Source organism: Ctenopharyngodon idella, chromosome 9 (assembly GCF_019924925.1).
Source record: "Ctenopharyngodon idella isolate HZGC_01 chromosome 9, HZGC01, whole genome shotgun sequence".
Classification (NCBI taxonomy): domain Eukaryota; kingdom Metazoa; phylum Chordata; class Actinopteri; order Cypriniformes; family Xenocyprididae; genus Ctenopharyngodon; species Ctenopharyngodon idella.
The window spans coordinates 869,555-896,981 of NC_067228.1; the positions used below are offsets into that span (position 1 = coordinate 869,555).

General features: G+C 34.5%; 2 protein-coding genes across 2 annotated transcripts in view; one reads left to right on the forward strand and one right to left on the reverse strand.

The window, feature by feature from the left end:
* Window positions 1–27,427, reverse strand: part of fancb (FA complementation group B) — a 45,563-nt gene that overhangs the window by 13,045 nt on the left and 5,091 nt on the right. The gene's annotated exons all lie outside the window — the stretch shown is intronic.
* On the forward strand, window positions 1,947–26,956 carry mospd2 (motile sperm domain containing 2). Its single transcript, XM_051906126.1, has 15 exons — window positions 1,947–2,199; window positions 2,288–2,345; window positions 2,804–2,959; window positions 3,549–3,635; window positions 4,564–4,718; window positions 8,112–8,172; window positions 8,489–8,527; window positions 8,604–8,728; window positions 9,344–9,517; window positions 19,493–19,608; window positions 22,536–22,629; window positions 24,059–24,155; window positions 24,540–24,669; window positions 25,093–25,195; window positions 26,474–26,956. The coding sequence occupies exons 1-15, from the start codon at window positions 2,167–2,169 to the stop codon at window positions 26,612–26,614; spliced, it is 1,569 nt and encodes a 522-aa protein (XP_051762086.1). The 5' UTR covers window positions 1,947–2,166; the 3' UTR covers window positions 26,615–26,956.

Below are 27,427 nucleotides of genomic sequence, written 5' to 3' on the forward strand. Positions count from 1 at the left end.
TAAAAAGTTATAATTAATTATGACTTGGTATATCGTAATTTTGACTTTTTATCTCATAATTGGCTGTCATAATTTCGACTTTTTGTTATAAATGACTTGGTATTTCATAATTTTGACTTTTCATCTCATAATTGATTTAGTATGTACTAATTCCGACTTTTCATGTTATAAATATGAATTAGTATTTCATAATTTCGACTTATGTCATAAATATGACTGTCATAATTTCAACTTTTCATGCTATAAATATGACTTAGAATGTCATAATTTTGACTTTTCATCTTATAATTGACTTGGTATGTGATAATTTCAACTTTTTATGTTATAAATATGACTTATTTATGGCATACAATGAAGTTGTGCCTTTAATATGATTAACTTGGGCATGATATTATGGAAGCCTATTTTCGCCACGTAAGAAAATAAAATCATGTTTTTGTAAATCATAATTATGACATAAAAAGTCAAAATTAGACACACCAAGTCAAAATAATGACATAAAAAGTTATAATTAATTATGACTTTGTATGTCGTAATTTCGACTTTTTATCTCATAATTTATTTAGTATGTCATAATTTCAACTTTTCATGTTATAAATATGTCAGTATGTCATAATTTTAACTTCATATTATAATTGACTTAGTATGTACTTTTAGTTTGTCATAATTTCGACTTTTCATCTCATAATTGACGATGTACTAATTCCGACTTTTTTGTTATAAATTTGACTTTTAGTATGTCATAATTTTGACTTTTCATGTTATAAATGACTTAGTACATCATAATTTCTATTTTTTATGTAATAAATAAGACTTATTTATGACACTGTCAATTATAAGATGAAAAGTCAAAATTATGACATGCGACTTCGTATGTCATAATTTCGACTTTTTGTTATAAATTACTTGATATGCCATAATTTCGACTTTTCATCTCATAATTGACTTAGTATGTACTAATTCCGACTTTTCATGTTATAAATATGAATTAGTATGTCATAATTTCGGGTTTTTATCATAAATATAATTTAGTGTGTCATAATTTCAACTTTTCATCTCATAATTGACTTATTTAGACTTGTTATAAATATGCCTTAGTATGTAGTAATTCTGACTTTTCATGTTATAAATATGCCTTAGTATGTCATAATTTCAACTTTTTACGTTTTAAATGACTTAGTGTCATAATTTCGACTTAGTCATAAATATGCCTTATGTCATAATTTTAACTTTTTGTTATAAATGACTTAGAGTGTCATAATGTCTCATTTTCTTGTAAATGAATTAGTATGTCAATTTTTTAATCTCATAGCTGACTTAGTATGTACTAATTCTGACTTTTCATGTTATAAATTTGACAGTATGTCACAATTTCGAATTTTCATTATAAATATGACTTAGTAGGCTATGTCATCTCATAATTGACTCAGTATGTACTAATTCCGACCTTTTATATTATAAATGACTTGTCATAATTTCAACTTATGTTATAATTATGACTTAACGTTAGTATGTCATAACTTCGACTTTTCGTCTAATTATTGACTTAGTATGTACTAATTTCGACTTTTTATGTTATAAATAACAAAAAAACTTCAACTTTTCACCTCATAATTGACTTGGTATGTACTAATTTCGACTTTTTACCTCATAATGAATTTACAAAATAACGCTTTTTTTCTTATGAGGCGGAAATGAGCTTCCATATGACACAACATATGATACACTATTAACTCGCGGAGTTAATATATGACAAAATGCATAGGCTGGTTAAATACTATACCTCTCCATCACTTTCACACTGTTACTGGAATCTGTGTAAATATTCTCAAACGCTTCTTCTCTTCCTCAAAATGCGCGCGTAATTGCCGCACATCACGTTTTCCGGGTATTTCTTAAAGAAACAGTGCAACAGTTCAATCACTGTTTCACAAATAAGTGATGCTGTCATAGGCTTTTACTGCTTTTGGATCGCGCACATGATGCAATCATTTGCCTTTAATTGCCAGAGCATATCAAAGGAACTTTATCTTGCTGCACAAGCCCGTTCAAAGGTTAGTTGGACATCTCAGAGCCAACATGGCGTCATCATGTGTCCAGTTTCACGGAGTCTGCGATCTGTTCCGCTGAAGACCAGGCCACTGCTGACTGACAGTGAGCACTATCATGGCGGAGGCTGGACAGGCGGAATCAGAGCAGGTAATCAGACAGCGAAACAAAACAAGTATTACGCGTTTTATTCTCACATGAAATGGATTTATAATTACTATTTCGCTCTCTCCAAAAGGACATCGAGAGCAAGATCGAAGAAACACGACAGAGGTTTAAAAGCGAGTATGTTGAGGGTGAGTTAGCAGTGCGCTAAGTTCATAATCAGCACAATAACATTCATCACAGACGTGTTGATCTCATCATAATTGCACATTAATTCAGATATTAAATATTAAAAAGTATCCACAATGACATTTAACACTTTTGTGGATCATGTCCGTTTCGGTGAAGCATCATTATGAGAGCAGATGTTTAATATTTGATGTCACAGCTGTTAGATTCAACTGTCAGAAATCAAAATTCATTTTTGCTGTTGTAAAACTCGCACTAGAGAGATATAAGTTTTTCTGGGCTGTAGTTTGAAAACATACTCTCATGTAAATAACATTTCCTCAGTTTTAGACCTATAACTTGTATTGTGCAGTGTCAGAGTAGTGTGTTTATGTTTATATATATATGTTTATGTATATACATATATATACACTATAACTAATTCAAACCCTGCGCTGCTGTCACTAACTCATTCTCACAGAATCCCAAGACAAATATGACAGCAGAGACCTGGAGAAACTTCTGAAAGATGATGCTCTGGTCGAAGGCTACCTCACATGGAGACATTTTGTGGTGGAAGACACCTTAAAGATGATCGACGAGAGCTTGCAGTGGAGGAAAGAGTTTAATCTGAACGGTATGCATGCGTTTTTTACAGAACAGGCTGAAATGAGGAAGCTACTCACATGCATGACAGTTGCTGTTGTGTGAATCTTGTGAAATGTCATGTCCAGGCCACATTTACCAAAAAGAAAATGAAAACTTATGACAACTTTAAACCAATGACAACATGAGTTCCTTATGGGTGAATAGTGCATAATGACTTTACGCTTTGTCTGTTTAACATTTATAGAGATTTAAAGAATGGCAAATAGATCATAACGGTTGACAAGAACGGTTTTGTGCTAGCTTTACTTTCTAATGAAGACCCTTATTGTATTTTGTCTGAGCTCTGCTGCTGATCTTGAGCACGACACAATCCTCTTCTTGTCTGGACTTCATCCTTAAAAGCTTCAGTGTGTTAATTCAATCATTTCAGCTGATTTGTGCAACAAAATAACTTTCATTGCCACCAAAACAAATAGAGTCGGTGTTGATTTTCACTTATCAAATGTGCCATTAGGTTCACTGTGTTGCAAGCGGCCTCAACTGATACTGTTGTGATGACTCAGGAAGAAAATGTGATGAATGAATGGTATTTTATTTTTGTTTTCTTCTTCCTGTAGATCTCGTGGAGAGCAGTATTCCCAGGTGGATGTTCGAGAGCGGCGCGGTTTACCTTCACGGCTATGACAAAGAAGGAAATAAACTCTGTAGGTGGAGTTTAAATTTCCTTTCGCATGTTATAACCACAGTTCAGTGTGTCTTCATAGCGATGAAACATGCTTTTAAAAATTCAGTGAAAAACAGTGGAAATAATGCCTCAATTATCTGAAAATAGATTTTTACTGATTTAATTTTGAATCTTCATAACTACAGTGAGTGTTTGGTTGAAATGATGGATCTTTAATTAGAGGGGGAAAACTTTTCATGTCATTACAGAGCAAGTAAATCAACCTAAGTTTAAAAAAACACCAGAAAAAAAAAATATATATACATTTGTATATTTTTAGTATAATTTATTATAATTATATAAATAAATTAAAATGTTTATAGAATTAATATAGTTTATTTAGTATAATTTATAAATGTACTATAAAGTATATATATAATTTTTTTGTATTATTTTTATATATTCAATTATACTAAAAATCTAAAGTGTGTGTGTGTGTGTGTGTATATATATATATATAATATTTTGTATGTTTTTAGTATTTTTATATTCAATTATACTAAAAAGCTAAATAATTATACATATATGTATATAAATAAATCTAAATGTTTATATAAGTAGTACATTTTTATTATTTAGTATAATTCATACATTTACTATACCTTATATATATATACATACATAATTTTTGTTTTTAGTATTATTTTTTATATATTCAATTATACTAAAATCTAAAGATTTATATATATATATATATATTATATATATATATATATATATATATATATATATAATTAAAAAAAAAAAATATTTATTTAGATATATATATTCTTCTTACCCAGTCTTGGTGTAAATGAAGTGATTTTTATTACAAATGCAGCATTTACTTGCACTGAATTTCCCCTGAAGAATCAATAAATGATATCCATCCATCTGTATTTCTTTCCGTCTGTCTGTTTTGAATGCAGTCTGGTTCAGAGTGAAACTCCATGTTAAGGATGCCAAGATGATACTGGATAAGAAGAGGTATGTGGCGTTCTGGTTGGAGCGCTACGCCAAACGTGAGCCTGGAATGCCACTGACGGTCGTGTTCGACATGTCTGAGTCTGGACTCAGTAATATAGTAAGTTCTTCACTTTACTCTACATGCTCAGGTCACCTTAAAATAAAATGACCAAAGTCGGTTCTAAAAGGTTTCAATCCTGACAACACTACACTCTGCTGGTTTTGCACAAATAAAATTATAAATATTTAATGTTAAATATTTATATATATATAGATAGAGAGCATTTCTCTTTCAAAAGAACATGAAACACAAATAATATTTATAGCCCAATATTAGTATTTTTCCCCAGTCACAAGAGTGCATAAACCGATAAAAACAAGTGAACCTCGTTTGAATTTGTTCTGATTAGTCTTGGGCCGTTATTGACCCTCTGGCAGACATTTTAAGGTCATTAGCTGTATGAGTCGAAGGTGCAGAGGGACAGACGCCGTTCACTGGTTTAACACTCTGCAGATTAACGTGGCCTTTAAATCCCTTTGGTCAATCCAACTCGCTTGCTTAATCCGAGAGAGTTTCCCGTCAAACTGCAAATCTCCCCGTCTCATGTTTCTGCAGCAGAAACGCAGTCGTTTAATGCTGCTGGACGGCCAAAGCCGCAGCCTAATCAAACCTAATGCCAGTTTTATACAGGGGAATTAGTGTGCGCTTTAATTTGCTCCATTAATGCTTATCTTATATGACTGTAAATTGGTTTTGCATGTTTATAATATGAAGGACTGTCATGTGGAGGTGTCTTTACCATAGAGACTAGGGGTGTAACGGTTCTCTGTAAAATATCGAACCGCGGTGAATCTTAAATCTGACAACGCATCTATAATATGGTTTGTTGAAAAAACATCCAAGCGCCAGAAGACGCGAAAGAGAACTCATGCGCGCTGTGAGAGAAGTTTTGCGTGCGCACCCAGAAAGCCGCATCTCAAGACAGCGTGCGAATACTAAATTAAGTTCTCTTTTAACTCTTCTTGCGCTTGAATGGACAAAATTCACACAAAAATATGTCCAAAACATGCCTGTCTTGCAAAGTGTCCTAGCAAACATAGTAAGTTATGTCTTAAGTGAACGTAAACAGTCGAGAAAAACAACGCATGTGTTCAGTATCAGTATATTGGATCCGTGCATGAGGTCTTAAAGTGACAGCAGCCTAATATTCCTGCTGCTGTCTGTGTTTGTTAATGAAACAACAAATGACAAAGAAATCATTTACTGAATAACTTTTGTAACTTAAATCAATTTCTGTACCTGAAAACTACTGTTTTGCAAGCAAACGCAAAGTTTTTAGTGGGAACGCAAAGGTTTTGAGAGCGAACACAAAATTTCTCGGAGGAACGCATAACATTTGCAAGAGAACACTGCATTGATTTATCATTTTTCCTCCCATCTCATTTTTTTTTTTTTTTCCACCACCATGTCCCTTTTGGGGTTCTATATATTTGTGCTTTTGCTTTTAGTTTAATTATTTGCTCTCTCTCTCTCTCTCTCTTTTTTTTTTTTTTTTATTGATACAAAACGAACGTAAGTAATTTGAACCATTACAACCTTAATGGAGACATACTTTGATCAGATATATACAAACTAAAATGGAACTTTTTTTTATTTTTTTTTTTTAATTAAAATTAATAATTTAATTTCTGTTTATGAGTTAAGGTAGTTTCTTTCCCTTAAAGTGTGAACTTTTATTTTCATATGTGATTTCTTTGAGCTTTATGTTGCATTATAAGTGGTACTAAAGTACTGAATGTCGTGTTTAAACACTTACAACCGTTTGGAGAAACTGAAATTTGGCACATTTATTGCAAAGGATCTGAACATTATTCACACCAACTTTAGGCTCTCTAGCGCCACCATTAGCTCAAAATATTAACTCTGATTCTTGGAAAATTTCTTCATATAAAAATAGAAAAAAGTTGCTTTCCACCAATTATAACAGTGACCACGTCAAGATACTTGGTTTTCAAATAAATATTCCATATAAAAAGTATTCTATTGTTTTCTTGTAATAATCTTTCATTGAAATGTCAGTAATGCAAAAGCTTGTTGCTTCCAGGAATGAATATGGAGAGCAAATGTAAGCCTCAACAACAAACGAAGCGAAAGGTCACTCGAGCATTCAGTAAACACCAGGATTGCACAACCTGTTCAGATCAGAATGATTAACCAGTTGTAGTACAGTCTAGTAGTGTTCAGGTTGATCAGTGTGGGCATTCAGTGCTGGTTGAGCGGTGTGGTCTGGTGTTTGGATAGATTTGACCCCTAATGGTGACTTTTAACAGTTAATTAACTAATGGATTAACAGCAGCTTTACAGTTCAACTTGAGGCAATAGGTTTAGTCTTTAAGAAATGGGTCAGTAACAAACGCTTTCACTGAAATACATTCCTATATATTCAACAATTCAATGAAAAATTATTTATATATTAAATAATTTTGGTGGTAAATTTGGATTTTATGTCTATTTCTTTGTATAATCCCAGTGAATAAAATGCTTTACAAACAAAAAGCATTTTTTTTTTTTTTACTTCATGAACAAAAATTTTATAATAATGTAAAGCAGTCTTGTATGGAAGCTTGCTTCCGCCACTAAATAAAAAAATAAAAAAGGTTAATTGTGACTTTTTATCTCACAATTCAGATATATTATATATATAAAATCTCTCAGTATTGTGAGAGTTAAACTCGTAATTGCAAGTTAAGTCACAATTGCGAGATAAAGTCAGAATTGTGAGATATAAAGTCGCAATTCTGACTTTTTTCTCGCAATATCGAGATTTTATTATGCAATTCTGACTTTGTATCTTGCAATTCTGACTTTTTTCTCAGAATTAAGAGATATAAACTCGCAAGTTTCTGACTTTTTTTCTCAGAATTGTGAGATATAGTCTTTTTTCCCTCACAATTGCACATCATAACACACAATTGCAAGTTTATCTCACAATTCTGACTTTATAACTTGCAATTTTGACTTTATAACTCACAATTCTGAGAGAAAATGTCAGAATTGTGAGATAAAAATCTCAATTACCTTTTTTATTTTTTATTTCATGGTGGAAACAAGCTTCCATAGTCTTGCTCACTACTAGACAGGCAAATATATTTACCGTGGTATGAATGATATAGCAAAATCTCTACTGTTACACAGTATATACACCATCATGCCATCCAGCTCTAAGAATTAGACATTAAATCAATGAAGAAATGGAAAAACTCCAAGAACCGCTTGGAGAAACATCATGAAATTTGGCACATTTATTGCAAAGGATACGAACATTATTCACAACAACTTTAGGGTCTCTACTTAAAACCCTCTAGCGCCACCAATAATTTAAATGATGACTTTTTATGATTATAACTGCTGACTGTAGAAACACAAATCCTGCCTGGCAACATAAATCTGCTGTTCTTGACTTTGTATGTTGCTGCGTCTAACGTTCTTTCCTATATTCTTCTCTTCTAGGATATGGACTTTGTGAAATATATCATTAATTGCTTCAAAGTGTACTATCCAAAGTTTCTTTGTGAGTGTATTCTGTTTATTCTTTTTATTTTTTATTTAAAAATTTTATTTTGAAATTTTATTTGTTGACCTGCATGTCACATGACCATAAATCAAGAGAACTATGAACATGTGAATGTGTTGATAAATCATTGAAATATTAACTTAAAATCTCAGGGGACACTTGAAATAATTATTTTAGCTCAAAGGGATTCAGCTGAAAAAAAAAGTTTGGGAAATTTCTGTATTATAAAGAGAGATTTCCAAAATGTCTTGTTTCAAGATTATCAAATGTTGGTTTGTTTAAACATTTTTATGTGTTTTTGTTTTAATCACAGCCAAAATGATCATGTACGAGATGCCTTGGATCATGAATGGTGAGTTGTGATTGGTTCTTTGTAGTGATGTCTGGTCCAGCAGTTCATTTGTCCTAACTTGTCTTTTGTGTGTCAGCTGCCTGGAAGATAGTGAAGACGTGGCTCGGCCCTGATGCCATCAGTAAGCTCAAGTTCGTCACCAAGAGTGACATCCAGACGTACGTCGACCCCGAGCACCTTCCACCGTACATGGGAGGAACGGTGCGTAAAAATGAGAGGAAGATTACTTTGGACTGGGCTTTGACACACATTTCATGATTCCATTTCAATTCACAAGCTTGCAATTCGAATATTATTTTTTATATAATACATACCCGTTTTACTATTGAGTTTATGGTCGTTGAATGGCTTTTCTGAGGTAAATGTGCTGTTACGTGACATTGTTCTTAAGCTGTTTTATTGACGTCTTTCTGTGGTTGAAACACTGATTGATCGATCATATGAGACATGATTAATTTCACTAAGTTGTACTTTTTCTTTCAATATACCTTCTGATGTTCATGTTTATTTGGTGCTGTAACAAGTAGTAAAGCGGAAGAGATGACAGCAATATAACGGGACATTAAAGAGCCACAAAACCACATTTATTGCTTGAATTTTGTTATAATATTGACAGAATTTGAAAGCTGACACTTCTCCGTATCAAAAGTAACAAAGCACAACGTCAATTTATGATTTATCGGAAGAGAGGTGCGCTGCAAATCATGTTTAGTAAAGAATCAGTTAATTTCAAGAAATCAATATTTTCAACCCATCTGTAGCGTTAAGCAAAATACGGCTTTAAGATTTGTTAATATTTTGTTTTTAATCTAATAGGACCAATTCAAGTACAGTTATCCGCCTCTGCCGGACGACGACTTCCAGTCTCCAATCTGTGAAAACGGTCCAATCGTCAGCGAGGATGAGAGTGACATCAAGGATTTAGAGTCCGAGTCCAAAGACACTCTCGAGTCCAGTTTCAATTCTGAGCATTCCATCAAACCAAAGAAGGTATACCCCGTTTCCTCATGTCCAGGTCACGTTTCCCCAAAAATCCAAAGAAATTATATTTTGCAAGATTTTTTGCAGTGCATTTTACATACACACATTTTTGCATCATGGTTATTTTCCTTCTTTTGATTTTGAAATGTGGCCCAGACATGTGAGATTTAACTCCTCTATACCTGATTTACTGCTGTTTCTAACAGTGATTGTTTTCTTACTTTTTGAACTTCTGTGAATTCTTCTCATACTTTTGATTCAATCATGCATTAAAGCATGCATTTGCTTCTAAATCAAAACTCATCTCCCACAACTTGTGTGTTGAAATCAAATCAAAGCATGCTGATGCTGCAGCTGTAATAACGCGGCCGAGACCTTGAACTGAAGCTCCTCTTTCCATGTAATCTCTCTCTGTCTTCTTAGTGAGATGATAATCACATGTGATCAGGTTAATGTCAGGTGAATAGACTCCTAACTAGGGCTGGACACTATGAATAATAATAATAATAATAAAACTATCTGTGACATTTTTCAGCCTTTAGACAATGTTCAATAAATGTTCAATCTTAAACAGCAGTATTTACCCATGTATATTTTTACTAAAACATAAAACTTACAGAGAGAGTTTTTGACGACACAAACAAATAATTTATCATTTTTTAACTTAGAAGAACTGAAGCAGCTGATTCACACACAAAAAAAAGAATGCATGAAGCTAGAATAAAATGTTTATTTTTGTTTAAAAGCAGAGATTCTGTTCTTCCTTTTGAAAACGCTGGTGGGGAAAGAGTTCATTTTTTCTGATTTTTCTTCATGTGCTTTTGTCATTTTATTATTTTTTTTATTTTTTTAATTTAGGTTTAATTTATTATTAGTTTTTTTTTAGTTATTTATTTCCAGTTAAAGGGGTCATGAACTGATAAATCAAAATTGCCTTGATCAAAACTTTCTTGTTAATCCAAAAAACGGCTTATATTGAAGCCATATTATGACAATAGTGTGGCTAAGCACCGCCTCCACAGAAGATAAACACCTACTTCTACATCACTGCCTGTTTAGCCCCGCCCATTGATTTGCGCATGCAAGTAAACGCAGGTCTACGCAGAAACATTAAAGATGGCTCTGAAGACAACAAGATGCTGCGCAGTGCCAAGTTGTAGAAAAACACAGTCTTTGCTTTGCCTTCCTTCTGGTCCCAACAATAGGAAAGAGTGGATGAACTTTATTTTTAATGAAGTTCCAGAGCCCATCCTTTGTTCACTTCATTTTACCGCGGATTCGTTTACAAACAAGGCACAATTCGACACAGGATTTTCAGCAAGATTGAAACTAAAAGACGGTGATGTGCCGACTATATTGGATCAGACAGTAATGTCGCATCACACAAGTGTGAGTAACTGTTTTTACTGTTATTTCAGATCGTTTTATATGTACTGAGTATGCGTTTTTGAATTGTGATTTAAATTGTATACAGAAAGCGATCAAAGAACGCTCTCTTTATAATGGCGGAAGCTGTCAATCACAGCGCGAGTGTATCAAAACCTTCTGATGTTCATTCATGTTTATTTGGTGCTGTAACTAGTAGTAAAGCGGAAGAGATGACCGCGCTACAGCAATATAACGGGACATTAAAGAACCACAAAACCACATTTATTGCTTGAATTTTGTTATAATATTGATAGAAATTGAAAGCTGACCTTCTTCGTATCAAAAGTAACAAAGCACAACGTCAATTTATGATTTATTGGAAGAGAGGTGCGCTGAACTGAGAAATCAAAATTCCCTTGATCAAAACTTTCTTGTTAATCTAAAAACAGCTTATATTGAAGCCATATTATGACAATAGTGTGGCTAAGCACCGCCTCCACAGAAGATAAACACCTACTTCTACATCACTGCCTGTTTAGCCCCGCCCACTGATTCACGCATGCAAGTAAACGCAGGTCTACGCAGAAACGTTAAAGATGGCTCTGAAGACAACAAGACGCTGCGCAGTGCCAAGTTGTGGAAAAAACAGTCTTTGCTTTGCCTTCCTTCTGGTCCCAACATTAGGAAAGAGTGGATGAACTTTATTTTTAATGAAGTTCCAGAGCCCATCCTTTGTTCACTTCATCTTACCGCGGATTCGTTTATAATCAGTGACACTGTTACACTGCACAATGAACCACTTTCTGTATTTACATATGTATTTACATCCTGTTTGCATTGTTAGTTATGGTGAAAGCATTCGTGAGAGTGCAGAAATCGCGTTGCACTGCATTCATGTGTCATCTGCTCAATGCTTCCATGTGATGGAACAGATCTACATATAATGAAATAATCAACACTTTTCACGATTCGTTAATCTCGACAGCTGTAATAGTAAAAACATAGTAAAAGTATTCTAGAGGGTTCCACATGTAATACTTATTTCATATGCAAAGATGTCGGCCAATCACAGCAGTGGGCGTTTACACTGAAGTCTCACAGCAGACACGCCCCTTAAAACAGAGCGTTTAAATCAGAGGGCCAAAAGAAAATGGCCATTTATTTCTAATTTATGACAGTTTTTTGCATTATGAGTGCACCTCAGGAAACATTATAAAATAAAAAATAAAAAAATAATTAAAAAAAAGTTCATGACCCCTTTAACAATTTTAGTGCATCAACTTAAACTTACCAGTTTATTGCCAAGGCAACGTTTTTAATTTGTTTAGTTTAAGTTTTCCAACTATTTATATTTTATTGCAGCTTTTTTTAAATGAACAGAAATGTTTTTAATAGTTTGTTTATGATATTAACCCTCTTTCAAACCTGTGAGCTCCTGCATAAAAACATACAGTTTGAAAATGAGGAAAATAAGACTTAAAATTAGTATTGTAATTTTATATTACAGTCCAATAATATTGTTAGAATTTGTTGTTTAATATATTTAATAATAATCACAATAAAATCATTATTATTATTATTGTATATTCACATTGAATTGGTCAGATATATATGAATGTGGCCTATGAAAACTCGAGTGGATTTTTTTTTTTTTTTTACTTTTTATGGTTTGAGTTGGTTCTTGTAAAGTATAAACCCATTTTTTCCCAAGTTTTTCCAAAATCGTTCAGCCCTTTAAAGAAAAAAGTAAGTAATTTTTTTCTTTTCATTTTCTATGCAGCTGTTCTCCCCTATTCATTCTAGAATGATTAATTCTTTTCAGAAAGAGCTATTCAAGTCATCATTCCTGTATTTTTATAACTCTCTTTCAAACCCAGTGCATTGTGCTGCTTATCCGTCATCATCATTCAGCCCTGATCTGATCAAATCTTCTGTTCTGTTAGTGTGTCTGTTAGTAGACGTGTTGATTGACGTCACATCGAATGGACATGCTAATTATGAGAACGACGACTGACGCACTCAGATGAACTCATTGATCACTGCAGATTCATCATGTGACTCTCAAACTCTCAAGTTGAGCTCACAGGTTCAGATGAATTATTTGGCAAGAAATTAAGCTTTTAAAGGCTTCACCCATGATTGAGATGTTCACTCATTTTCGAGTTTAAAGGCCCGTTCACACCAAAAATGAAAACTAGCGTCCACACCACCTCACTAGACTGTTCTGTTTATTCTAAGTGCTGACGCTTTGACTGCTCAAGCTCTTCAAAGCAGGATGGATTCTGATTGGCTGTCAATGTTTTTATCATTCATCAGCTGGAAAAAATCATTCTGAAAGTGATTCCAGAGATACCGTTTCACTGTGTCGTTATTGTTATAGTTGTACTGTGGACAATGCTATTCTTTTATATTTAGAAGGTTTTAAAAATAAAAACAATATCTTTATTGTTATAGTTATCGTCCTTGGTGTGAACAGGCCTTAAGGCTGCACGATATATTGGGAAAAAAATTGATATTGCGATATGGCTTTGTACGATTGTCAAATTGAGCAGGCTTCGATTTAAGTAAGTAAATATATGTGCTAGCGGTCTCAGATGGAAGCTGTTGTGTAGCTCATGATACAGTGTAAGCGTCTCAGAACGGCTTGGTTCATTTACTGTGAATCAAGTGGTTTGGTGAGCCGCACGCGTGTAAATGAACATACAGCGCCTTCAATCTGAAACAGGCAGCGCATTTATTTATGTGGCAACCCGTAAAAATAAAAGCGTGGAAGACTTAAAATTAGTATTTTAATTTTACGGTTTTTTTTTTTGTTTTTTTTACAATCCAGTTATATTACAATTTATTTTTATTTTGTTTAAAATATTTAATAATAATAATAATAATAATATAGATATAATGTCAGAATTGCGAGTTATAAAGTCAGAATTGCGAGTTATAAAGTCAGAATTGCGAGTTATAAAGTCAGAATTACGAGGGAAAAAAGTCAGAATTGCGAGTTATAAAGTCAGAATTGCGAGATAGAAAGTCAGAATTGCGAGATATAAAATCAGAATTGCGAGATATAAAATCAGAATTGCGAGTTAAAGTCCGAATTACGAGGAAAAAAAGTCAGAATTGCGAGATATAAAGTCAGAATTGCGAGATATAATGTCAGAATTGCGAGTTAAAGTCAGAATTGTCAGATAAAGTCCGAATTACGAGGAAAAAAAAGTCAGCATTACGAGGGGAAAAAAGTCAGAATTGCGAGTTATAAAGTCAGAATTGCGAGATAGAAAGTCAGAATTGCGAGATAGAAAGTCAGAATTGCGAATTATAAAGTCAGAATTGCGAGTTATAAAGTCAGAATTACGAGGGAAAAAAGTCAGAATTGCGAGTTATAAAGTCAGAATTGCGAGATAGAAAGTCAGAATTGCGAGATATAAAATCAGAATTGCGAGTTATAAAGTCAGAATTGTGAGATAGAAAGTCAGAATTGCGAGATATAATGTCAGAATTGCGAGTTAAAGTCCGAATTACGAGGAAAAAAAGTCAGAATTGCGAGTTATAAAGTCAGAATTGCGAGATATAAAGTCAGAATTGCGAGATATAATGTCAGAATTGCAAGTTAAAGTCAGAATTGTCAGATAAAGTCCGAATTACGAGGAAAAAAAGTCAGAATTGCGAGTTATAAAGTCAGAATTACGAGGGGAAAAAAGTCAGAATTGCGAGTTATAAAGTCAGAATTGCGAGATAGAAAGTCAGAATTGCGAGATATAAAATCAGAATTGCGAGTTATAAAGTCAGAATTGCGAGTTATAAAGTCAGAATTGCGAGTTATAAAGTCAGAATTGCGAGATATAATGTCAGAATTGCGAGATATAAAATCAGAATTGCGAGATATAAAATCAGAATTGCGAGTTATAAAGTCAGAATTGCGAGTTATAAAGTCAGAATTGCGAGTTATAAAGTCAGAATTGCGAGATAGAAAGTCAGAATTGCGAGTTAAAGTCCGAATTACGAGGAAAAAAAGTCAGAATTGCGAGTTATAAAGTCAGAATTACGAGGGAAAAAAGTCAGAATTGCGAGATAGAAAGTCAGAATTGTGAGATATAAAATCAGAATTGCGAGTTATAAAGTCAGAATTGTGAGTTAAAGTCAGAATTGTCAGATAAAGTCCGAATTACGAGGAAAAAAAGTCAGAATTGCGAGTTATAAAGTCAGAATTGCGAGATAGAAAGTCAGAATTGTGAGATAGAAAGTCAGAATTGCGAGTTATAAAGTCAGAATTGCGAGTTAAAGTCAGAATTGTCAGATAAAGTCCGAATTACGAGGAAAAAAAGTCAGAATTGCGAGGGGAAAAAAGTCAGAATTGCGAGATAGAAAGTCAGAATTGCGAATTATAAAGTCAGAATTGCGAGAAATAAAGTCAGAATTGCGAGTTATAAAGTCAGAATTGTCAGATAAAGTCAGAATTACTTCTGACTTTACAACTCACAATTACAAGAAAAAAAGTTATGACATTAAAAAGTCGCAATTATCTTTTTTACTTTTTATTTCATGCCGGAAACAAGCTTCCATAAAAAATAAAAAAATAGTATGAATGTGGCCTATGAAAAGTCAAGTAGTTTTTTTTTTTTTTAAACTCTTTATGGTTTGAGTTGGTTCTTGTAAAGAATAAACCCAATTATGCACACCCAAGTTTTTCCAAAATCGTTCAGCTCTAAAAGGATTTTGCCTTGACTTGCAAATGACTTTGCAAAGTAATTTTTTTCCCTAAATCATGCGGCTCTAATCCAGTGCATCAGAAGTAAAAATCCCAGTCATTCTCCACAGATCAATTGATTCTTGTCTGCAAGTTCACAGTTGTGTTCTTCAAAAATTTTATTTTGCTTCAAATCAAATGTTTGCGATTCATCTGTTCGATTTGATTCCCGGCTTTAAACTCTTTATTGAAGAATCTTCAAAATTCTTATGCAAAAAAATGAATGAGAAAAACTCAGTTGCGCTCGATTACCCTCGTGTTTCTGATGTCCCTCTCTGTCTGTCTGTCTTAAAACAAGGACTGGTAAGACATTGTAGATGTTTCTACACCCTCAAGTGCCTGAAGTTTCCAGAGCAAAACCAGATTCATCTGTGTCCACTCCATTTCAACACCATACAAGACGCTTCTGTTTGTTCACCAGTTTCAAGCATTTCAGTGGCATTGCACATGATTTTAATGCCTTCGATTGATTTCACTTTAACAAACTACCGTCTGGTTACGGGGTTTATTCAGTTTGATCAGTCAGAGCTAAATGAAGAAGTTATTTTTGCCATTTTACATGATTATCTTTGTGTTGTTATGGTTTTAAACTCATAAGGGCTCATACACACTAAAGTTTGCTGTTGTTGGAAATCGAGAACCAGTTCCTGCAAAGTTACTGAATCTACAAGTCAGCTTTATTTCTACAGCACTTCATACACAAACAATACAGATGTTTCAAAGCAGCTTCACTGTAATAAACAGGAAAATAACAGTTAATGTTGTAAAATTCATGAAATATGAGATATTCAAATTCTCTAAAGACAATGGTGTCATTATTCAGCTCAAGTTAATGTTGAATCAGTTCAATTCAATAACAGCGTTGTTGTAAAATTAGTCAATTATGAAACAAATTTGATTCAATCTACAACTTCACAGCAAATTAAATTGTTTTATCTGAGATGTGAGTCTGAATTAAGCATGTAAAAAGATTCAAAAGAGATGTAATTGAGAATCACGATTTTTTGTGATGATTCAGTGACTCACTCATAAAGACTTCACTTGTTTCATTACTGGAAGAATCAGCACTTTAGAATGAATTTCTTGAATGAATAACTTGTTTGAGATGCATCGGCGCTGCACAGACCGATCGGCGTATGTCATCAAAGTACCGCAAGAGTGATTGGAGAGCGAACGACTCCTTATGCTTTTGAATCACTCTCGTGGTACTTTGATGTCATACGCTGATCGGTCTGTGCAGCGCCGATGCATCTCAAACAAGCCTAAGGATTCAATGACTCACTCAAATACTTCATTTGTTTCATTACTGGATAAATCGGCGTTTTAGAACAAATCTCTTGAATGAATGATTCAATGACTCACTCAAATACTTCACTTGTTCCATTACTGGATGAATCAGCGTTTTAGAATGAATCTCTTGAATGAATGATTCAATGACTCACTCAAATACTTCATTTGTTTCATTACTGGATAAATCAACGTTTTAGAACGAATCTCTTGAATGAATGATTCAATGATTCACCCAAATACTTCACTTGTTTCATTACTGATAAATCAGCATTTTAGAACGAATCTTTTCAATGAATGATTCAATTAACTGCTACTTTATTTCATCTGTGGAACACAGAAGATATTTTAAAATTATCTTGCTGTTTTTTATCCAAATAATGAAAGTAATTGGAGTGTTGTTTGGACCTCTATTTTTTTTTTTTTTTTTTTTTCAAAATATCCATTTACACCGTATTGAACTGTACTTTTATTTTAAGGCAAACGATTGTTTTAAAACTCAAAAGACTCTAATCAGTGCAGTTACTGATTCTTCATATGACCGCATGTAGTTAAAGATGCACAAAGCAAAGATTTGTTTTAATAAATAGCACTTAAATGAATCATTATTGTGTTTGGAAATGTAACAATTCTGGTTCCCCAGAGTCTGAATGTGTCAAAGACACAGTGAATCAATTGATTCCAAGGCAGTAAACTTTGTAACTTTTAACTCTTCAGCAACATATCCAGGCAAACACTAACCAGTTGATTTCAAGCTGATCCGACTCAATTCACCACATACAACGCATCATCTGAGTGTGTAAGAGCCCTGAGACCTTACAGAGGAACTGCTGTCATGTGATTTCTTTCTTCATTATTGTATCGTAATGACATTTTAACCACACTCTGAAATTTAAGCACCTATCTTGAGTTATTGTTATTATACAGCCACTATTGAATCATTTCAGTTTTGCACTAACACTCCATCAAAATGAAGCTGAATGTGACTTTCCCACATTTACATTTCATATATTAGAAGATATTTAACAACCCTAATGATCATCTGTGTGAAACACAAGTCTGTTTTTATTCCACCATTTGTTTCTGAAGAAGAAAACAATGTTTGTTCTTATTATGAGTGATTTTACTGATCGATACTGTGATTTAATACTGAGTGTGTGCCAAAATATAATCATTTCATCACTAATGACCAATTAATTGGTAACACTTTTCACATTAGTTAACATAAACAATACTTCTACAGCATCTTAAAGTTAATTCCAAAATGTACTAACACATTATTAAAATCAAAAAGAGCTAACATAAACTAACAATGAACAGCTGTATTTTTGTTAACTAATGTCAACAAAGAATAAATACTCTAACGAATGTATTGACCAATGCATTAACTAATGGGAGCTTATTGTAGTGTTACCAATTAAATAACGAATAGACACTAATGATTGATAGATTGATTTACTGACATATTGTAAAATGTAATATTTTGTGAAAAACATTTCATGTAATCTACTTCAGCTGTTTAATTTTGACATTTTCAATCAAACAGTGAATAAAGTCCAGAACATTTCAAATAAAATCAAACCTGCCTCTTTAATCGATGAATGCATCATACGGCCGATTGTAGCAACCAATGACAAAGTGACCTTTGACCCTTTAACCCCAGACACACATAATTTCCCAGTATCTGTTTTTCAGTCACGCCGACATTACGTGGGAGTTTCGCTTCATCTTTGTTTCACCCACATGTGCAGCACGAGCACAAAGAAAGTGTGTGTTCAGCAGTTTTCGTTTCATCTTCCTGACCTTCCCATGAGTGTGATTGGCGCTCTGAGACTGGAGAAAAGTTCCTGCAGTAGTTAAAGTGGTGTGTGAAGCCACATGTCTCGAGGGCTCGTGTTCACATTGGCCCTTTGTTCTGATTTCAGCGTCATGTTGCTGATGCCACTGATCCTGTTGGGACTCACATGTTGCTCGTGTTGACATAAATAGCCATGAAAAATGTCCAGTTGCTTTATTTTACTATGCAAAAAGAAAATCAAGAAGCTGAGAGGGAACAGCAAACACTGACTACAACATAATCACTTATTAATATTTGGTTGGTTTTCTGTTTTTTTTGCATGTTTATAATTTCTTCATACAACAGTCTGGCCAAAAATTATGTTGCATAATTTGGTATGTTTCATTGCACAAATAAAACAATTGACTCCAAGCACAACTACACAATATGACTATAAAATCTTTAATGATATTTGAATAAAGGGTGAAGACGGGCGTCACTGTACGCTTTGTTCATTAATTGCATTTTAAGATCAATGACAAAAAATTACAATGTTCATTCTACACTGTGACTTAATATACAAAACATTAATTTCCAGATAAAACAGCATTGCTGTTAATTTGTATAAAGTTGCATATTTGTTGCCATAAACTCTCATTAAAAATTAAAAGCGTTTATGCAGTGTTCATTCTACACATTTTGTTGATTTTGGCGCATTTGATCACATTCATGTGCACAAAATCAGACCTGATGTCATGCATTTGCGTTATCACATTCTAAAAATACAAAATGTCATGATGTTCCGCAGGTGAATTTCATTGAAGACGGTCAGAAGTCAGATGATCTTGACCGAGGAGAACCTGGACGACTGAGAGGGGCTAGAAAACCTACAACTACATTCAAGGGCACATTACTGCACATCAGGTAAACACTGTGCTGGTGTCTGATTCACTGCTGCGTCAGTCAAATACTGTCAAAATATAGTTAAAATAATTAAAGGAAGAATCATATTTAATCATTTTCATTTATATGCACTAATGTCACAGTAATAAATAGTCAATATTTACCTGCAGATATTATAAAAACATTTTGATATGAAAAAAATGACGATGAATTGATTCACTGAAATTAATCAAACTTATCAACTTTCAAAGTTCAAATGAGTCTCTTTTAAATCATCTCTGAACTTTTAATGAATTGAACTACTGAACGAATTCACAATGAATTGTGTTTAAAAGTTAAAGACATTTCGTGGATTGTATATAAAACTGAACCTCCTCTTAGGAAAAGATTTGATTTGTTAAAGTCAAATTATGCTCATTTCAAAGGTTTTAGGATTTTATATTATGGTAATGGTATGCTTCATATTTATTTCATCTGAAAATGAACATTTTATATAATAAATAATCACGTTGTAATGGTTATATCTGTATAATCCAGTTATTTAAATTCTTTTACAAATGAAAGATGCTTCATCTCATTTAATTATTTTTAAAGTCAGACTTGCGAGGTATAAAGTCAGACTTGCGAGGTATAAAGTCAGACTTGTGAGATAAAGTCAGACTTGCGTGAGATAGTCAGACTTGCGAGGTATAAAGTCAGACTTGCGTGATATAAAGTCAGACTTGCGTGATATAAAGTCAGACTTGCGAGGTATAAAGTCAGACTTGCGAGGTATAAAGTCAGAATTGCGAGATATAAAGTCAGACTTGCGAGGTATAAAGTCAGACTTGCGTGATAGAAAGTCAGAATTGCAAGATATACAGTCAGACTTGTGAGATATAAAGTGACAGGTTGCCCCGCCCTCGTCATCAGAGAAAAGAAAAGATGCTGCAAGAGGGATGGGGAGTTATTCTGATTCAAAATTTAACAAAATAATTATGCGCATGGATAATTGATTATAATAAATACTGCAGTATTCCATAAAAAAAAAATAGGAACCGTCCATTTTGATTTGATTGTGACTTTAACAATATATACTTGACATTTCCACTGCCTTATGGTGTGTATATACAGCACTGTTCTACTTGAGATTTACTGGCTGTAAATAAACAGAGCATTTCTAGCTGGGCGTGATGAATTAACGCTGCACACTAATTTCCATACATGCATTAATTATCATTCAGCTGCAGTCGTGCCTCTTCTTCAAATAAATGTGTTCATGGAAAACTCCTTTTGTTCAGTTTTCTTGCCTTATTCTCAAATCTAAAGCCTTGTTAAAACACATGACCGTTAAAACAGTTCCTGACGGCTGCACTGTAATTCCCAGATAACAATAGTTTTACTGTAAACAACAGCCGGGAAATGTAATCCCGCCAGGATCTTTTGAACTTTGCGCAGGTGATTGTTCACATTGTGACTCGGTGAGGCCGAGTAGAGAGATTTCAGTGGAAAATGAAAGGGAGGAGATTCGCCTCGGCCTCGCTGCTGCTCAGCTTTGATGTTTCTAATGGACGCGTTTCCCAGAAATCCACAGGGATCCATGACTGAAATAACTGGATTGCTATGTACGGCTTTTACTCGAACCCTGCGGTGGCCATGCGTTCTGCAGCGTTTCACGCAGAACATGTCGGATAAATATTGAACAATAATTCATGCGAATACTAGGGCTGGGTGTGAGATATGGAATATTTGCTGAATATGTGTGATGATTCATTTACATGGTTCAGTTCATACTGTCCAATTCAGTGAATCAATTCAAAACTTTGGTACAATGATTCATTTGCTTCATCTCTTAATGTTCATTAAAGTTTCCATGTGTCATTTTTCATTTAATATATGTAGGTAAATATTGCTGTTTATTATGTAAGCTTCTTTTGCCGCCACTAAATAAAAAAGGTAATTGCAACTTTTTATCTCACAATTCTGACTTTTTTTTCTTGCAATTGCATGTTATAAAGTCCGAATTGCGAGATATAAAGTCCGAATTGCGAGATATAAAGTCCGAATTGCGAGATATAAAGTCCGAATTGCGAGTTATAAATCCGAGTTGCGAGATATAAAGTCCGAATTGCGAGTTATAAAGTCTGAATTGCGAGATAAAGTCCGAATTGCAAGATATAAAGTCCGAATTGCGAGTTATAAATCCGAGTTGCGAGATATAAAGTCCGAATTGCGAGTTATAAAGTCCGAATTGCAAGATATAAAGTCCGAATTGCGAGTTATAAAGTCCGAATTGCGAGATATAAAGTCCGAATTGCGAGATATAAAGTCCGAATTGCGAGATATAAAGTCCGAATTGTGAGTTATAAAGTCCGAATTGTAAGTTATAAAGTCTGAATTGTGTGATAATCACAATCACAATTGTGGATAAAGGCATCTGCCAAATGCATAAATATTATATTAATAAATGGTATGAAAGTAATTAATGTTAACAAATGAAACCTTACTATAAAGATTTACAATGAAAATAATTAAATATGATTGTTCCTTGTGTTCATTTAGTTAAAAAAATAAAAAAATAAAATAAAACTTTACTGTATTTTACTATATAGATTTTTACTGTATATTACACCTGAAACATTTTGAATCTACTTGAGATTCGAATGATGCTTCCTCTGATTGGAACAAACACTATTTCAGAGCAAATACATAAATATGGAGATATAGAGATGTGTAGCTGTATCTCCCAAACATGAACAAAGTCACACTGCTGAAGGATTCCATGGAAATCCGTTCGGCTCAGCAGGTTTTTCGTTTCCAGCATGTTTCCTAATGAATGCAGGCTGTTATGTGAACACCATGTCACTCAGTGTGCGATATTTCAGGAAACCGTTCACATTTTCATCCATTAATCCATTAGTAAAGGTTGTGGATCTGTTCTTAATAATAGTGCATGTGTTTTCTTTCAGTCCATCAGAGGAGCTCAGCTTCGGTGCTAAAGAGTCAGACAAGAAGTGTTTGATCGTCCTCAACAACGTCACCAAAAACCACGTGGCTTTCAAGGTGAGGCTCAAATGTCACTTTTGAAGACGTCAGGAGAAAGTTATTCTTCCGTTTCTTCTATGGCAGCCCATAGAACCGTATTGTAAAAAGTTGTGAAATTTGGCACACAGATAGAGGTCAGTCCCAACATTAACCACAGCAATATTGTAGTGTCTAACTTAACCCCTCTAGCGCCACCATGGAATTCAAGTCGATTCGTTAAACTATTCTCAAATAACGTGCAAACGAATTTTACGTAGTGCTTGCGAAAATAGACGTAAGGCTCTATCTCCTCAACGCTTTATCGTATTCAGACCAAACTTGGTACGTGTCATCACAAGCATGACCTGAGGTTACATGCTGCTTTCCGGCGCAGCGCCACCTACTGGTTCTGATACACGAAAAATGGCTATTTTTGCTTATAACTCCTGAATGGTTTGTCCAAAAATCATAAAAGTCATTAGATTCTCGTTAGATTCAGGGCGCCATGCCGAGTCGAATGATATCCAATTGTCCCATATTGGCCATTTTGGGCGTCAGCCATTTTGAATTTTGGACTAAAATGCTGTATTTTATGAATGCATTAGCGTATCATTATGAAACTCGGTATGGGTCATCGGCACGATGCCCTGAAGGAGCCTGAGAAGTTTCGGGCCAGCGCCATCTAGTGGTGAAAACATTATTTACATGCTTATAACTTTGGATGTGGTTGACTTATTCCTGAACATGCTAGGTTTCGCCTTATGGTTGGTACAACGTTGTGATTTAGCGTTTGAATAACATTCATGAATATCTTTGAAACCGTTACTCCAGTTGAGACGAAACCACCGTAGGAAAATTGGAAACATAGGTCGTTGACAATACGTTAAAGGCCAAATGTCAAAAATTTGATAAGTGGCAAAAAAAAAAAAAAAGGGTAATTTTTTGTGTGTTCATACATATAAAGGTCTATAACTCCTAAACAAAATTAGATATTTTCACCAAATTTGGCACGCTTATGTATGGGGGCAATCTGAGGACACTCAGAAAAAGAGGTAGGACTGTACCACTTGGTGGCGCTATAATTGAACAAAAAAATGAAATTGGCTCTAACTACAGTACCGTTGGTCTGATTGACTTCAAAATTAACATGCAGTGTCTTTGTCTCAGTTGTTATCATAGTCCATTATGACATTGTTGGTCTGCTGCGAGCTTCCTTGTTTGCTTCTGTTGTGCTTGGCCTCTTAATTGCTGCTTGCAGCTATATTGTTTTATCTGGATCTGAAGTGTTAATTTCACAGCATTAAATGTTTGTGAAGTGGCACTACTGTCTCTTGAGAGCTGATCAGTAACAGTAATTAAAGGGGCTGCTGTATCCGCTGATGATGGGATTGCTCTCATTACACCCTCTCTACACTGCTTTACTGTTAGTTCCCTTTATTTAGTCTCATTGGTGGTTTTGTGTGTGCAGGTGCGGACGACAGCTCCAGAGAAGTACCGGGTGAAGCCCAGTAACAGCAGCTGTGAGCCTGGAGCCAGTGTGGACATCGTGGTTTCACTTCATGGAGGTAAAGACCACACCGATAACCTGCCTTTCTGTTCTTTTATTCTTCTGACACACAAGACTGTTGGTTCATGTTAGTCTAATTAAGATATTGCTGCAGATGAAGCGATTAATCTGGAAGCAGTTGAATGTCAAATTCGTCCCTCAGACCTACCCTGAATCTTTATATACTAAACAAGTGACAATTGCTCTGCGAGTCCAATCTCTGTTTCATGAATTTTAAGTATCCTTATCCTGGAATGATTAATAGTCACAGAAATGCACGATGTGTTGAACAAACTACTGGAGTAGGAGATCATTTTGAATGTGCATGAAATGAATCTAATAAGACATCATGTTGGATGGTGTTTCATCTACTACGGCATCATTTGATGTTTGTGTGTTTTAGGTTTCCAGGCGTCACCGCAGGACCGGTTCCTGGTCATGGCAGCAGAAATGGAGAGCAGCACCGGAGCCACCATCCCAGAGTTATCTCAGTTCTGGAAGGAGGTTTCAAGAGCCAAAATCATGGAGCACAGGTGACGTCTGTCAAACACCTGCCTCACACACACACACATTTTATATATATATATAGGAGTTTATACAGTATCAGCGTTTGCAGTTCAATGTATAAAATGTTCATGTCATGATACATTCCAACAATCAATTACGCTTGAGTGTCAAAACCATAATAAACCGTAAACAGGCACATGAACCGAAGAGAAAACAGTGTAGTGGCAACTTCTGAAAGGCAAACAGCAAGAATCACACTAACAGTGATCTGAAAGAACATGACACACATCAGTCACGACGAGCCGCTGACGCTTGACTCGCTGTCAGGAACGCGTCAGTGCCGCGAGGCCTTTGAAATGAGACTGGAGATGAGAAATGGTGTTCAGTGATGCTCTAGCTTGCTTAACCAGGAATTAAACGAATATTATTTCAAACTATGTTTCCCACAGGCTACGCTGTCACGTCCTAGAGAGTCCCAAGTCTATTCTGAGCAATTCATTTGAGAGTCCGTCAGTGACGCCCACCAATGACCAGCAGGATCTGCAGACGATGGTGAGCTGTTGTTCTTCAACACTGACTCTATTTACTTTCATAAGGCAAAAACATGTTTTTTCATTCACTGGTTAATTTTGAGATTTTGCTCTATTTCGTTTCCATAACACATCTTCTTTCAGAATAGTGGTAAATAAACATCCAAAATACACTTCAAAGGGTTTATTTTATTAGACCTTTTACACATCTATTTGCGTCTGTAGATTTCAGTCTTTAAACGTGGTGAGTTTCAGTCAGAAATCTCCACTTCCGCCGCTTTACTTTCACCAAACTTCACAGTTTTATTCATATCTATATTCTGAAGGTTTGTTCATATATAATTCGCCTGATTTATAGAAAGTTTTATTCCTAAAAACATGGTGACAATTAATTTACTCTAATAAAATGTAGTTAGAAAGCCCCAAAATTCAAGATATGGGGGCAAACATGTAGTTAATCAATATCACAGGAAGAGTGCTGTTTTTTTCTCCTAATATCAACACGATTGATTTTATACAACAGTTCATTAAACAAGAAGTTAAAATTAAGTAACTTACATTTTGGACACAATATTGCCTGTTTTTGCTCCATTTCGCCAATGAAAATCGTTCCAAACAAAGCCACAGCAACATTTTGCATCTCTGAGCAACACGCAGTGGTGATTCATTACTGAATGAATCATCCGTTTGAATGAATCGGTTGAATGAATGATTCAGTGACTCTCTGATTAAAACAGTCAAATGCATTTCTGAGTGAATCAGCCGTTTGAACAAATCGGTTAAATGAATGATTCAATGGCTCACTGATTAAAACAGTCAAAAGCGTCTCTGAACGAATCAGCTGTTAGAATGGATATGAATGAATGAACTGGTTGAATGAATAATTCAATTGAATAATTCGACTCGCTCAATGAATAATTTGACTCGCTCATTAACAGTGAATTGCTGCCACCTACTGGTGCTTTTAATTTTATATTTAAAGTATCTTTTCATTTTAAAAATTTCAAATATCAATATTCAACATTTGAAACATCAAAACATTTATGCATTTGTAACTGCAGGTTAACTGCATTCGTGTCCCTCTGAGCAGCATTAAACAGTCATTCTCTGCATTGCAAAGATGAATTTTGTTGATACTAACTTCATTTGATTGGTAACAGCGCTGTAGTGTCTTACAGTGTCTTCTATTTTAATTGAATTTACTGATTAAAATGTAAGAATTTGACACCAAAGATGATGCTCATTTAATTAGGTGCACAATGTTCCACAATAATAATGTCATTATGTTTGTTTCCACCAGCTGATGCGTGTTATGGTGACGAACTCGCGGCTGGAGCAGAAGCTGGAGATGTGTCTGTGGATGCAGAAGGTTCTTCTGCTTCTGCTGTCGTTTCTTTTGGCCCTCAGCTTTACTACTGCCTACTCACTGTGGACGTCATGAGACCGGTCTGACGCGCTAAAGACCGACACGCCGCCGCCGCTCCACCAGACGGACCTCAACCTCAGGACGTCCGTTCATCGGGTCACTGTGCTTTTACTCAGAACCTGAAGTTGTCACGCAGAACTGGTCGAACAGACGTTGGACAACAGAGCTAAAAGCTACATAATGTATTTTTATCACTCACTCTCAGAGAATAAACCACAGTTTAATTTATAATATGTGTACAATTCTGAAGATCATGCAATGTAATTAACTCAGTTTGATTTTAATATATATAGTATTTTATAAAAGTATGAATGTATGAAAAATAAAAGACACTTTTTGTCGACACTTTTATCATCACTATTGTGCTTTTTTTTGTGTCTCAATAAATACCGTAAGATGAGGGAAGAATAACAATGTGGATTTACTTTTAAACTGTAACATTTAGATAGTTAAGCTGATGATGATGATGATGATGATGATGCATCAGCCAAATGTGTTATTATGTGTTAATGTGTTACTGTACAATACAGTATCATAAAGTAAAACACTTTTTTTCTGCATTCTATAAATTGCATTACAGTACAATTATCGTAAATTGAAACAAATGTTGGCAAATCATTTACAGTCTAATTTAAGGGATTCTCATTAGCTACATATTCAAGATTTTAAAACTGGGCCGTTTCTGTACAGTAATTCTGTTATTTTCAGATTAATTCATAAATTTGCCATTTTAGGGGGAACTGGAAGCAGGGCTAAAAAAGAAGAAATTGAGAGTTTGTTTTGAAAGAAAAGTGTCACCACATACTATCTTTTCAGTAGTTATTCAAT

Excerpts from the sequence above, each read along its gene's own strand:
- mospd2 (XM_051906126.1), top strand. The coding sequence starts at position 2,167 with ATGGCGGAGGCTGGACAGGCGGAATCAGAGCAG. Across the intron at positions 2,200-2,287 it reads GACAGGCGGAATCAGAGCAG|GACATCGAGAGCAAGATCGA; the intron begins GTAATCAGACAG and ends TCTCTCCAAAAG. Across the intron at positions 3,636-4,563 it reads CAAAGAAGGAAATAAACTCT|TCTGGTTCAGAGTGAAACTC; the intron begins GTAGGTGGAGTT and ends TTTTGAATGCAG.